The sequence below is a fragment of the Delphinapterus leucas genome, chromosome 9, assembly GCF_059928025.1.
Source record: "Delphinapterus leucas isolate spDelLeu-1000000601 "Yukka" chromosome 9, BTC_Dleu_Yukka2, whole genome shotgun sequence".
Lineage (NCBI taxonomy): Eukaryota > Metazoa > Chordata > Mammalia > Artiodactyla > Monodontidae > Delphinapterus > Delphinapterus leucas.
The window spans coordinates 85020759-85035361 of record NC_143137.1 but is presented as its reverse complement, the minus strand read 5'-3'; the positions used below and the strand labels follow the sequence as shown (position 1 = coordinate 85035361).

Sequence of the window (14603 nt, the reverse complement as noted above, 5' to 3'; positions counted from 1 at the left end):
TGGTGCTATATGGCCACACTTAGTGTTCATTTTGATCCATATGCAGAAATTCAAAATAAATGTTAAACTGGTTCTTTACAGTAAAACATCTGAAGTCTGAAAGGCTTAAATGCATTTTAGGTAGATGATTCAAGATCAGATTGTCCTAAATTTATCTTTGTTCATAAATCTTACCAACTTCTACTCATTCAAAAGCTAGATTAAAGATTTTGTTTCTACCTAGAATGATTATCACAAGCCAGCAGAGGGAGCCCACTGCTTAAAAAAACGAATAAAAAAAAAATCTGTCAGTGAGTCGCTGAAGTGGCCTATTACTATTTGGAAATTTTAGCTTGCAATTCTAAGCCATCCTTTTCATGCCATTCTTTTTCCTTAATCTTTTAAAATAACTTTCCTAATTATGGAATTAAGATATAAAAACTCAGGAGGGAAATGGGAAACATCTGAATTAGTTTTAGGAAAACACTTCTTCTGAGGATTATTTGTTGCATTAGCAGTGAATTTCATTATGTATGGAGTAATCATGTCTTAATAAAATTGACCTAAAGGCCAACTATCCTCTAACATACTTAGGTCTTTAATGCTTTTCATTTTGAAGTAATAAGGAAAGAAGTAGAAAAAATATGCACTATCTACACTTCTATTTAAAAAATGCATTATTCTGTTTATTTATTTAACTTGTTAAATCCAGCTAAGTTAGTCTCCACTGGGAGATGCTACAGATTGGTGTAGATTATTTTTTCCTCACTGTGACACTTCTGGAAGGATAGATATGATCTTTGTTCCCTGTCTTAGTGAGAAGCCACCTAAAATTTCCCCTCATTATCAACCCTAAGTAGGTATTGTATTCTTTTGTGCATTGATTATTTTATTCAATAAACATTTATTTAACGTTAACCATGTTCCATTCACTATTGATGAGATAAAAATCCCTACCCTTAGGAGCTTACACTTCAGTGAGGGAAATATGTAACTCCAGACCTAGGAATTATCCTCAGTACTGACTTCCTCTCTTGCATTTCCAACATTCAGTTTATCACCATTTCCCACCCTTTCTGCTTCCAAAATATATCTTTTTTTTTTTTTTTTTTTGCGGTACACGGGCCTCTTACTGCTGGGGCCTCTCCCGCTGCGGAGCACAGGCTCCGGACGCGCAGGCTCAGCGGCCATGGCTCACGGGCCCAGCCGCTCCGCTGCACGTGGGATCTTCCCGGACCGGCGCACGAACCCGTGTCCCCTGCATCGGCAGGCGGACTCTCAACCACTGCGCCACCAGGGAAGCCCCAAAATATATCTTGAATCCATTTACTTCTTTTTTTTTTTCCCATTTCCACCACCCTAATTGCAGCCACCCATCATCTTCTGCATTGGACTACTGCAGCTGCCTTTTAACTGGCCTCACAGCATTCCTCTTTTCTCCTTCTAATATTTTCTTCAGTTTGCTACCAGAGATGTCTTAAAAATGTATATTTGAACATATTCTTAAAGCTTTCTGAAGGTTCTCCATTGATCTTAGGATGAACAACAAGATCTTAGCAGGGCTTATAATGCCCTTGATTACCTAGCTCCTGTGGATAGCCTGTCCCTCTTGTCTTGTTTTGAAACACTTTCTTCCCTGCGTTCCAGCCATACTACACTGCTTCAGTTCTTTGAATGCACTATGATCTTTTCTGTTTTATACTCTTGCACATGCCCTTCCTTCTACCAACAACACTGCCATGTGCCATCATGCTCCTGCACCTTAGTTTGGTGTAAATATCACTTCCTTGGAGAGAGCTTCCCAGGCATACATAAACTTTTTGGGAGTTAGGAGTATGGGCCTGGGAAGATCTCCCTAAGGGAGTGATATTTACAACAAACTCCCTACCAGTTTTCTCAAAGCATTCTATACCTTTCCTTCGTAGCACTCCTCACAACTTATATATTCATCTGTGACTATGAGCTTGATGTCTGACTCCCAACAAGTTCCTGTGATGATAGAGTCCATGTCTGTTTTGTTGTCTGCTGTGTTCCCAGCTCCTAGCACTGTGCCTCATTCTGAGCAGATGCTCAAAAAAAATGTTGAATAAATGATTAGTGTTTGACAAAATGGAATATTTGGAAGTTAACCTAAGAATTCTAGGCTGTATATTCACCATTTTCACTGTGTTGCAAATCCTCAGGAAACAGTAACACTATAATTAGAATTCATCTCACAAATTAGGTATATTCTCAGTGCTGTAAGCTATGATCAACGTGCAGTGGTGGATCAATACCTAAATTGAAAGCATGGAATTAGCTGCTAATTAGTAAATATATTTAAAAGTGTTTTCCGTTTTTTCCCCAGCGTCGAGGTCCTCAGCGATCAGTTGATGTCATAGTTTCATCTGCTTTCTTGTTAACTATCTCAGTTGTATTTATCTGTTGTGCCCAGGTGAGTTAACTTGTTCTGTAGAAATTAGATAATCAGATCTATAAATATTCAACTTTCTAATAATAAACAATCAAAGTAATAAGTAATTTGACATTGACTTTTTACAGGTTTTTTTCCTGTAGAATAAATAAATGCATGTTACTCATCTATGTCATGAACAGCAGCTAGCTTATTCTCAGGGGTCTATTGATTGAACATATAATAATTAGTTGTTGTCTACAATTCACCTGGTTATCTTTATTTCCCAAAACAAACTTATGAGTTAGAGTTAGGAAAATTTTCAGACTATTTTCCATGAATCTCTGCTTTCTTCACATTTAATATTAATTCTTTTATTTTGTATCTGAATTGTCACTGTGAGTTGACTGCCTCATGCTCTGAAAAAGAATTCTCATTGACCAAGATTAGTCAGGAAGCACAAAAATATCTCAGGATATATTCTATGCTATGAAATTTAAACTTCCATTTCCAGTAATAAGACATACTAGATTACCTGAAAATTCTTCTGCTTTAGAATATCATACAATTCTGGGAAAAAACACAGCCTTTTAATATACATAAGTGAGCTTTTTTATATACATATTACATATATGTCTGAGTTTATAAGACAGTAAGGGGCCAAAAATGAAGATAAAACTGAAAAACAGCAATTAATTATATGTGTTAATGTTATGGTGAGGTACATTGTCAGTGTTAGTATCTGAGAGATTTGAGACTTTATGCCCATATTAGGACAAGAAGATGAGGCCTTGACCTGCCATACCTCCTTATACATACACTATAAGGCCAGAATCCTCAAAGGGTATTATAGTCTGAGTGAAAAGGTGGAATAAGAAAAACAGTGTGCCTAACAGCACAGAAAGATAATAAGGAAGCTTGTCTGATTCTGCCTGGATTTTGGCAAGGAGGCAGGGAAAGTCTCTCCTAAGAATATATAACTGTAGATCTGCCTTTCACACAGGTTCAGGGTTCAAGTGTACATTACAGGTCTTGTCCTGTAACCCCTGTGTCAAGAAGTTAATATAAAAAGTAATCCTAGACTCCTGGATACCTGGAAGAAACAAAACCAAGACTGTTCTTGGAGATGTGACATCAACCCTAGGCCTCACAGGATTTCCACAGATAAAGCCCCTTCAGGTTTCAGAACACATGAAAAAACAATCCAACATGAGTGAGTCAACAGATTAACACACAGCAGGAGTACGTCTCCAGCTACTTCAGATCTGGTCAGATAAACTGTAAGGTTGTTTAAAATGATTAACGATGTATATAACACTAAGAAAAAACAGATTTGAAAAAGAACCAAGCATTGCTTCATAGAGGTAAAAAAATACAGTTACTGACATTATTATTAAAACACAACAAACAGAATAAATAGCAGATTTAAGACAGCTAAAGAGAGTGAAGTGGGAAATGGAAGAAATTACCCAGAATATAGAACAGAGATGACAAGATGGAAATATGAAAAGGAGATTGAGACAGTTGGGAGATCCAACATATATCTAATAGGAATTTCAGATGGAAAGAAGAGGGAGAGCAATATTTGGAGAGGTAATGGCTAAGAGTTTTTCTGAATTGATGGAAGACATTAATTTTCAGGTTTAGGAGGCACAACAAGAACAAGAAGCCACAATAAAAATAAATCGACACTTAGACACATTATAGAAAAACTGCAGAACACCAACAACAGAGAAGAATCTAAAAGCAACCAAAAGGAAAAAGACTGATTTCTTTACTCACAATTGCTTATTGCATTTCAGTCTTTTCTTCAAGGTTTAATTTCCATGTTCCTGAAGTACATGCTGTAGTAGTTCTGTCTCTAATGAACATAAAATCTATCGATTGCTGTCAACAAAAGACACATGAAACGTAGTAACATTGAAAAGTTTTGAATGTAAAAAGATAGAAAAATATATTGCAGATAAATACTAGCCAAGAGAAAGCTGGTGAACTTACATTAATATCAGATGAAGGAGACTGTAACCTAAGAAGCGTAATTGGGAATAAAGAGAAACCTGACAAAAATTTAGAGAATTATTCATCAGGAAGATCTAATAATTCCAAATTTGTATGCATGTGATTCCGTAACTTCAAACATACCTATATACAGTCAAAATCAATAGCACTGTAGTGAGAAATTGACAGAATACCACATTGGGAAGATATAATGCATTTCTTTCATAATTGATAGATTAAGCAGACGAAAATACAATAGAGACATGTATCTAAACAAGATAGTTAAAAATTTTGTTCTGTAATTGGACAATACATATTCTTTTCAGGCACAGAACAGTTTGTAAAACTTTCTCATGTACTAGGCGACAAAGTGATTCTCAATTGATAACATACAGACCACTAGCTGTATGCAGTTAAAGTAGAAAACAACGACAGCAACAAGAAAACCATACGTTTGAAAATTTCAAAACATACTTACAAATAACACTTTTTTTTTTTTTTTTTGCGGTACGTGGGCCTCTCACTGTTGTGGCCTCTCCTGTTGCAGAGCACAGGCTCCGGACATGCAGGCTCAGCGGCCATGGCCCATGGGCCCAGCCGCTCCGCGGCATGTGGGATCTTCCCGGACCAGGGCACGAACCTGTGTCCCCTGCATCGGCAGGCGGACTCTCAACCACTGCACCACCAGGGAAGCCCCCAACAAATAACACATTTTAAAAAAGAAAAATTACAGTATTAAACTGAAACAGTTGAGAATTTTTTTTTAAGAATACTAGTATAAATTACTTTTGTCACTGAAGTCAAAAGCTTAAGTGGACTATTTTGTAGAAATGCGTAATTTATTAATTAAAACTGACTCAAAAAGTAACTGAAAAGCTGAGAAGACTTATAACCATAAAGCAGTACTGATTCAGTAGTTTGAAAATCTGCTAGCAACAAAAATCATCTAGACCCATGTCGTTTTTACAGATGAATTTTGCAGATGTAATCCTAATCCTACACAAAAGATCTAGAGAGTAGAAGAGGGAATATTCCCCCAACTCATTTTATATACTTAGTATAACCTTGTTACCAATACCAGACAGATAGTATGAAAATAGGAAACAGTGAGCTAACTTAGATTCAGAGATACTAGAAAGATGAAGCTAGCAATTTAATAACTAAATATGCCATGACCAAGACAGTCTATCTCTGGGATGCAAAGATTTTCAACTTTAGAAAAGCCATTTATCTAGTTTGAACTCCTTTAATTGATTAAAGAAGGAGAAATCATCTGATCATCTACATATTTACAGAAAACAAATTGGTAAATTTCAGTGGAGATTCATACAATGACTGGAAAGTACTGTTCTTAGTTTGATAAAAGTATATCTTTCAAAAACTGGAGCAAACATTATACATATGATATTTATTATCTTGGAGATATTTACTTTAAAATCAGGAATGAGACAGGTACCTTCTCTATAACTTCTAGACAGCATTTTAATGGAGGGTACTAACCAGTGAAGATAGGAAAAAGAAATTGTATAAAGATTGGAAAAGAAAACATTGTAGACTATATGATTGTGTAGAATATTCAAGTAACTTTAAGGACAAATTATTAAAAATTATGTTTTTTAGAAGTTCAAGATCAACAAAAATGGATATAACATCAACATAAAAGAATCAATTTTGTTCCTATAAGCCAAAGATCAGCAAACTTCCTCTGTAAAGGGCCAGACAGTAAATATTTTAGACTTTTGCCTGATACCTGCAGTCTCTCATATATTCTTCTTCTGTCCTACCCTTCCCTAAAAATTATAAGTACTGCAAAAGGCACCATAAACAACAAAAGAGAGTCTGGGAAGAGATACTGGCAAAATACATGATTTAAATAGCTTTGTTATTCAGAATATATAAAGTCTACAAATCAATTAAAAAAACAGACAACGTAATAGAAAAAAATTAGATACAGAATATAAAAAGATAACTTACAGAAGAGGAAGCACAGTAACTAATAAGCATATGAAACATACATTCTCCCTAAGTAATCAGGAAAAGTAAAATTAAAACAGTAATACTCATCAGATTGGCAGATTGGTGCTAAGAAGTTGAATAATACCAAGTGTGGACAAATATGAGGGCAAAGGGAAGACTGATACACTGCTGAGAGTATAAATTGGCACAGCTGTTTTCAGAGACAAGTTTGTAATATCTACTAAAGTTGAATGTGTGAATATCCAAGGACTCAGCAGTTTTACTCCTAGCTATTAACTCCTCGAGAAAGTCTTATATGTGTGCACAAGGAGACGAGATGCATAAGAGAATATTTATTGCAGTATTGTTTGTAATAAGGAAATTGGCAACACAGTAAATGTTAATTGGTAGAGTAGGCCAATCCACTGTGGTTGATTGTTTTACTGTAGTACCTTTGTAGGAGTTAGAATGAATGAATTTGAGCTTAATGTATCATGGAAAAATGGATAATCTTTGAAAACAAAAATCCAGTAGAATAAAAAGCAAATTGAAGAATGATATGGGCAATATGATAGCATTTATATAAATTCTAAAATATATATAAAATAACATAGTTTAAGGATAAATATGTAGCTAAACTATAAAAACTGCATGGAAAAGGTAAATGCAAAATTCATTACCCTTACAGAGGGGTGGGGAAGAAGGGGAATGATGAAAGGAAAACTTTAAAGGGGCTTCAACTGAATCTTTAATCTTCTATTTTTCAAAAATCTGAAAGAATATTGCAAAATATTAAGATTTGACGAAAGTAACTAGATGGGTTTTGATTACATTATACCTTTTATGTGCTTAAAATATTTCCTAATAAATGTGGAATGTTTTAAAAATGTAATTCTATATCCATGATCTATCTGTATGAAGTAAAATGTTATTTTCTTTTAAAAAGAAATTGTTTGAATCATATTGTTTCTTCACATTGCCTTTTTCATACACTTTTAGTTGCTTCATGTACATGAGATCTTCCTTGATTGTCACTACAATTGGGAACTGGTAATCTGGTGCATCTCGTTAACACTTTTTCTCCTAAGATTTGTTACCCTTGGATCAGAAACAAGTAAAAAATATAGCAATACCTCAATTTTACTTACTGAACAGGTGAGAATGCATGTTTATTATGTTTTAAATTAATGTCTGTAGTCTACATATTAAACTAAAATGTTTACATTTACTTCAATTTTTATAATTAATTATTTAGTTTTGGCTGCATTGGATCTTCGTTGCTGCACGCAGGCTTTCTCTAGTTGCAGTGAGCAGGGGCTACTCTTTGTTGTGGTGCGCGGGCTTCTCATTGCGGTGGCTTCTCTTGTTGCAGAACACAGGCTCTAGGCGCACGGGCTTCAGTAGTTGTGGTATGTGGGCTCAGTGGTTGTGGCTCACGGGCTCTAGAACGCAGCCTCAGCAGTCGTGGCACACAGGCTTAGTTGCTTCGCGGCATGTGGGATCTTCCCGGACCAGGGATCGAACCCATGTCCCCAGCATTAGCAGGCGGATTCTTATCCACTGCACCAGGGAAGTCCCATATTTACTTTAAAATTTTCAGGAACCTATGTTATTAGATTAAGACCATTTGTGTTATACAGCAAAACTTGAAATTTGATAGGGCACAAGCCTTTCTTCAGTGTTTCTGCCTTGATGCAGACTTCAAGTCTAATCTACTGTTTTTATGTCGCATATTCATTTGATAAGAAGGAAGTAGCATTTGTAGAAATGATGGATTTTAAACCATTAGTGGGGTATGTTTGCTTTGCAGTGTAGCAGAGCCGTATTTGAATAAGCATAAACTTTCATTCAATAGAAAGTATAAAGGATAGTAATTTTGATGCTTAACTTTATTTTGAATGAATTTGTTTAAACGTTTTCCTTATCATTTCATAGGAATTATTTAAACAAACTTATTTCTAGTGAACTTGTTGAGTAATTTTGTCAGGGATAGTTTGATTTTTAAAAATTGGTAGCCATGTCAGACCAAGTCAATTAGAGGGAAAGGGGAAAGTAGCAGACAAACCAATTGATTTACTTACTCCAGTTATTATTTATTCTCAGGGTTGATTTGACTCTGTGACTAAGGTGTTTTGCATTTTAAATAATGGCATCCAGTTTTCCTTCTTTCAGCTTTTAGTTACATTTGAAAAGTTTAAATAACAGTTATTATTTTCTTATTATAAAATAATATGTTCACTGTAGGAAATTTGGAATATACGGTTAAGTATGAAGAAGAATATTAATATCACCTATAATCTCAATAATAGCCAGAGAACTACTACTACTATTTTAGCAGATATCTCTAAATACCTTTTAAAAACAAAGTATTTGTTATAATTTTAAGTATATTTAATTATTTATTCTTTTTAATAAAAGATAAACCTCTACTTGAAAATGGAGAAGAAACCTAACAAAAAGGAGGAACTGACACTAGTGAATAATGTTTTAAAACTGGCTACTAAACTGCTAAAGGTAAAAACGAAATTGAAAATGGACATGATGTAGAAAATGCTGCTCTAACATTATATCTTAGTTTTTTGTTTGTAGATCCTACTTGGTGTTTGGTTTTCATGGTTATCAAAATTGTTTTCCAAATTATTTTTGAGCACATTCATGCAATATACATTTTATTTCTCATTGAAAAATTAATCCAAGTAATGCAGATCAGTGCATTTTGAAATTTTATTCACTTTTGAAATTTTAAGACTTTTAATAATGTTTAGAGTATTGTAGAGGTTGGCATCTTTGGAAATTTTTGCATCCTAGAACTTAAAATAGATTTTGAAAAAGAAGATTTGATGTTAATTTGCAAATTTTTTTCATTTTGTATTTCTCAGAGCAGTCTTCTGCTTGCTTTGCCTGAGTTGGTTTAAAAAGTAGTTATACATAATCATTATAATAAATAGGTATCACCAATAAATATTTAAATTTTCAAAGCATTTTGGTAACAATCAAAAAGAATATAATTTCAGTATATCTGATCTCATAATAATAACTTCGGAGGTAATTTAATAAACTATCTTTATCACTGCTTTGCAATGTTAGTAATGCTTTTTCTTAAAAGGAAAATATTTTTTTAAATCTGTTTCTGTAACAAATTGAATGTAATTCTTAAAGTTGTTTTTAAGTGTTCATAGAATGGTATGAAATTAGTTGTGTCTCAATGCTATGGTTAATTCTTCTGTCAGTTCTTCAGTTTTAAAATGCATTAAGAGGGTATAGATTGTGCATCACAGTATAAGGCATTGAAAGAGTTCAGAAGAGGTGGGTGGGTTTTTTGATAAGTAAATATTGAATATCTTGATAGTGTAGGCACTATGCTAGACGGGAGAAGGCTATAAAGATGACACTTATGAGTATCTTCAATTGCAAAGTAGAAAGAAATATAAAAATAACTAAAATACAAAGCACAACAGTCTTCTAGTCAGAACCTGGGACTTAATATATAGGTTGCGCCTTCTCTCTCACTTTTCACAGCCAAGAAATTCTCAGGCCCATTGGCTCAACCTCTCAAAATTTTCCAGTTTGTCCCCTCTTCCCTCTCAGTCCTGCTCTAAGTCAGACCCTCATCATATCTCACTTGAGCTTTCAGTACACCAAGCTCTTAGGGCGTTCCTCCTTCTGGTCTCGTTGCTCTCTAATCCGTATTTCTCACACGCACATCTGATATACTACTCCCTCAATTAAATTCCTTTAGTGCCAGTCTTTAGGCACAGTGTGCCCAAAGAATGACCTTTACCTAAGTAGTACGTAAGATACGTCTTCCCATGCACAACCTGTAGTAATTCAAAGGTGCCATGTTCTCATGTGTCTTAGGGAATACCAGCTTTCCCCCCATGTACTAAGTTTCAGGAGCACCTTCCTGTATGGCCCTCTGCCTTTTATGCATATCTCTTTTGTGGGACTCTCGTAGTTGAATTATTTATTTGCATGTCTATTAGACTGCAAAGTCCTTCAGCATGGGGACTGAATCTTAACTTCCCAGAGTCTAGCACAGTGCCTGGCACATATAGAACTTTAAATGTTTGAATCAGTCAATTAATTAATGAATCCATGTATTTGAAAATTGTCTCAAGGGGGAGTTTTTACTATATGTATTAATATTGGCTGAAAATTTGGCTAACTAAATTTCTAAATCTTCTGCAAAAAGATATTGTTCTCTTTCAGTTTCTATTCTTACAATAAAAAATATTCTTTAACCTTGTACCTACTAGATCGATACTTTATTAGTCATTCATTTAGGACAGAAATTGGAGTTACAAATTTAGGTTACAGAGTTCTTTTTTTTTTTTTTTTTTTTTTGCGGTACGCGGGCCTCTCACTGCTGTGGCCTCTCCCGCCACAGAGCACAGGCTCCGGATGCGCAGGCCCAGCGGCCATGGCCCACGGGCCCAGCCGCTCCTTGGCACGCGGGATCCTCCCGGACCGGGGCACGAACCCGCGTCCCCTGCATCGGCAGGCGGACCCCCAACCACTGCGCCACCAGGGAAGCCCAGAGTTCTTTTAAATGAAAGTCATTTTCTCCTAATAAAACCTAAAAGTATATTTACTTATTTCAAGTTCAACCAAGTTTATTCTTTCTAAAGCTATCATAATTTTGTAACTTTTTTTTGAAACAGTGTTTCTAAAAATTCTCTTTGCATATTGTCCTGAATTAATTTAACTGATAATTCTTAATGAATCTGGGCTCATGGTTTTTTCCTCTTTTGCTAGGAATTGGACAGTCCCTTTAGATTATATGGGCTTACAATGAATCCACTGCTTTATAACATCACCCAGGTTGTCATCCTGTCAGCTGTTTCTGGTGTTATCAGTGACTTACTTGGATTTAATTTAAAGGTAAGAGCCTGCAGGTATTTTTAAACTTCTTAGTGCCTTATTATATTTTTGTGACATTTATTTTACCCCAGCACTCTTGAGATCTCACATGTACAGTAAGGGAGTCATTTTGATTTTATTGTATAATATTAAATATTAATTAAGTAATTTCACATTTAATTTCAAAGAATGATATTCTTGGTTTATAATACGGATGGAACTCCTAATTTGGAACAGTATTCATTACAAATGGGACTCTTGTATAGGATAAGTTGAAGTATTTATTTTTACTCATCTATAATCTGAATCTAATTTAGGTGATAAAAAAGAAAAAAAAAGAGCCCTATTTCTGGTTTTGGCCATAAGTTATATTATTTATCTATATAGCAATGCATACATCCTCCAACATGTGCAAAGCTGCTAGTGAGTAAGGTGTAGTATATTCATATTAACAAGTAGTATATGTATATTGCCACTTCCTAGTAAAAAAAAAAGCAATAGAAATCTGATTTCCACGTTTTTATTTGTTTAAGGTGAATTCTTCTTGAAAATAAAAGGATAAAAGAATTTAAAATAGTAGAACCTACACTTGTTTATGAATGAAATTTAGATAAAAACAGTATTATGTGATATAATTTAATAAGTTGCAGTATCAAAACTGGCTCTAATGGTCACTATTTCTATTATTTTTTCACTAGCTTTGGAAGATTAAATCATGACAATTCAGAGAAAAGAAGATGTAGCCTCTTTTCCAGAATAAGAGTACCAACTAAGCTGCCTGAAAGCAGTCACTGACTCTTTGCTTCAGGAGTCTCAGCTGGGAAATTGAAGTGTTTACATCAGACTGTCCTGTGCAATTCTTATATTTATTTCACTTGTTCACTGTTTTGTACATTTATTTTAGTCTTTATATTTTATTTTTAGCTTTGATGTACTTACTTGTTGAAAGGGTGATAAAACTGATATCCAGATACTTGAGATCCTGGTAATTGCTCATAAATAATGACAAAATAACAAATTGTGAGAAGAGAAGCCATTGCTAAGCACTGTTTCTCTGTCAATGCCGTGACTTGCCTTACTTGAGGAAAACTTCTTTAACTTTATAACCTAGCATTGGACTCAACTAAACACATAAAGCATTTTCTTCAGTAAATCAAGATCCAGTCAGGGTTTCTTTTGAATTCTTTCGGAACAATGCCAGGATCTAAATTGATTAAGCTGCAGTTTAAGCACCCTTCAGTATTAATATATATGGTATTACACAACAGGTCAACAAGTGCTCTTTGATGATAAAACTCTTAATAGAGCAATAATTGTAAATGGTTACCATACTGTAAGATATTTTGATAAAAATTAACTAGTAATAATTGTATTTATTTGAAACACTGGGCTGTTTGCACAGCTCCAACTGTGCATGCTCAAAATGTGCACTTTTTAAAATTGTTACTTTTAATGTGTATCTTTATATGGGATATGTTATAGTGTACTGGGGCATGATATGGTATCCTTTTGAGTGAGGTATATGCTCATCTCACAAGTGAAGTGCCTATTGATATTACTAAAGTACATTATGTTTACTCAAGTAAAATAATTTTCTCCCTATGGTACACTATAGTGTATACTATTCATACCACACTCAAATGAACAACTTAAGAATAAGGTTAAGAACCAGTTAAATATTCTTCTGATTGTTAGTTGTAAAACTATATCTGAATTTTCAGGAAAAATAGCTATAGCTTGCAAATTCTACCTTCTAAACTTAGTCTGGTACATCTACCCCCTCAACCCCCAATTATATAAGGGCTATTTTAGATGCTTTTAACCTAGAAAGTTAACCCCCTCCCCCCTAAATAATTTGCCAAGTTTCCAAATGAGAACTTATCCTGTTGGCATGTTAGGTAAATAGGGCGAATATGATGGTATCTTACATTGGGCCTTGATTTTAAGTTGTTATGTTTGTACAATCAAGAAATTTTAGGAGTTATGTGAAACATGAAATGTTTTAGCAAACTTTTTTTTTAAAACTGGGTATCTAGTTTCTAAAACAAAGAATTTATTTGAGACAGTCTAGAATTTTCTTGGTGCAAGGTGTATCATGTTGAATATCCTCACATTTTTTACCATGTTTTTGGGAATTTAAAATAATTAATTGTAAATTATTTATTTGATTGGTGCAGTTCTAATCCCCAAATCATCTTAAGATCAGGAATGTGTAGAGAACAGAGCCATATCGTAATATCACTTTGCTCTCACCGTTCCTTTTGATCAGCCTCAATTCAGCCATATTTTCTTTCTGTAGAAAACAACAAAAGTATTTTATTTTATTTGCCTGTGTTCTAATATGTTTAATAATGACCAAAGTGCATTCTGAGTTTTTTCAAGGAATGTATTACTGGAGCTTTAAGAACATACTTATTTTCTCCTGTGAAAAATTAGGCTTTTTCTGATATGTTTCTTCTTCCTCTATTGTCTAATGTTGAGGTTATTTCTAGGAATTATATTTTATAAACTTTTTCAAAATAAGGTACATACCTATACAGAACTTAACATTTTGCACAGAATATATCGAATATATTTTGAAAAAAAAAGTACAGCATGAGTTCTGTTAGGAATAAAAATGAAACTATTGTATCTCACAGAAAAACTTATTTCAGAATGGAAATATTTTTGAGAAAAGTAGCTGAGTAAACTGATTTAGGAAGATGCTTGTTTTTGATTGAAGTTCATTTTAACTTAGAGTTGGGAGTTGATTTATTGAGTACAGTGTACCTCTCAACAATGTATTAATATGTTGAATTATGTCACTAATGTGGGCAGCAGTAGAATACTGAAAGGAAAAAGTTGTCATTTTAAGTAATTTCGGAACATTAATGGAACTGTTTTCAAAGCAGAAAAATTGACATTGCTGCCTTTAAGAATACAATGAATGTAAGAAATTGAAAGAAATTGTAACATATCACATAATATAGAAGAGGCAGTTCGAAGATAGAATTGTGGCAGATGTTGTGTGTTAACTGTTTTTTCTTTGCCACACATGTCGTATTTGAAAGTTTGAACAGCAAGTTTAAAATAAAACATTCTATGACTGACAGTATTAAACTAGAAGTGTTTTCTTTTTTTTCTAATTTTCAAGTCATGCACATTTCTATGGTAATTTTATATTTACTGTAGCATAAACTTTAGGTATAACTGTTAGATTTGAGAGGAGTGGGAATACATTTTTAAAACCTTTCCAACATTTCAGTTTTTGTTGATTCTCAGAACATGAAAGAAGAATATGTGAGCAGGCTTTTCATCAACAAAATGCTATGACATCATTAATGTGTGTTTGCTTGTTTGTTTGTATTTAGAAACAGAAAACTGGCTGTAGCCTGGGATATTAAAATTAATTGCCAGAAGGATAGTGGTGTTTTTAATC

General features: G+C 34.0%; 1 protein-coding gene across 7 annotated transcripts in view; it reads left to right on the top strand.

Moving 5' to 3' along the window:
• PHTF2 (putative homeodomain transcription factor 2) overlaps positions 1-14276 on the top strand; it is a 112629-nt gene extending 98353 nt beyond the window's left edge. For all 7 annotated transcript variants that reach the window (XM_089917060.1, XM_022554435.3, XM_089917056.1 and 4 more), the window contains 5 exons: positions 2327-2413; positions 7325-7480; positions 8744-8839; positions 11081-11206; positions 11884-14276. In XM_089917060.1, the coding sequence (XP_089773186.1) occupies positions 2327-2413; positions 7325-7480; positions 8744-8839; positions 11081-11206; positions 11884-11904 (486 nt within the window). In that variant the 3' untranslated portion in view covers positions 11905-14276. The remainder of the gene's footprint in view (positions 1-2326; positions 2414-7324; positions 7481-8743; positions 8840-11080; positions 11207-11883) is intronic.
• The last annotated feature ends 327 nt before the right edge of the window (positions 14277-14603 follow it).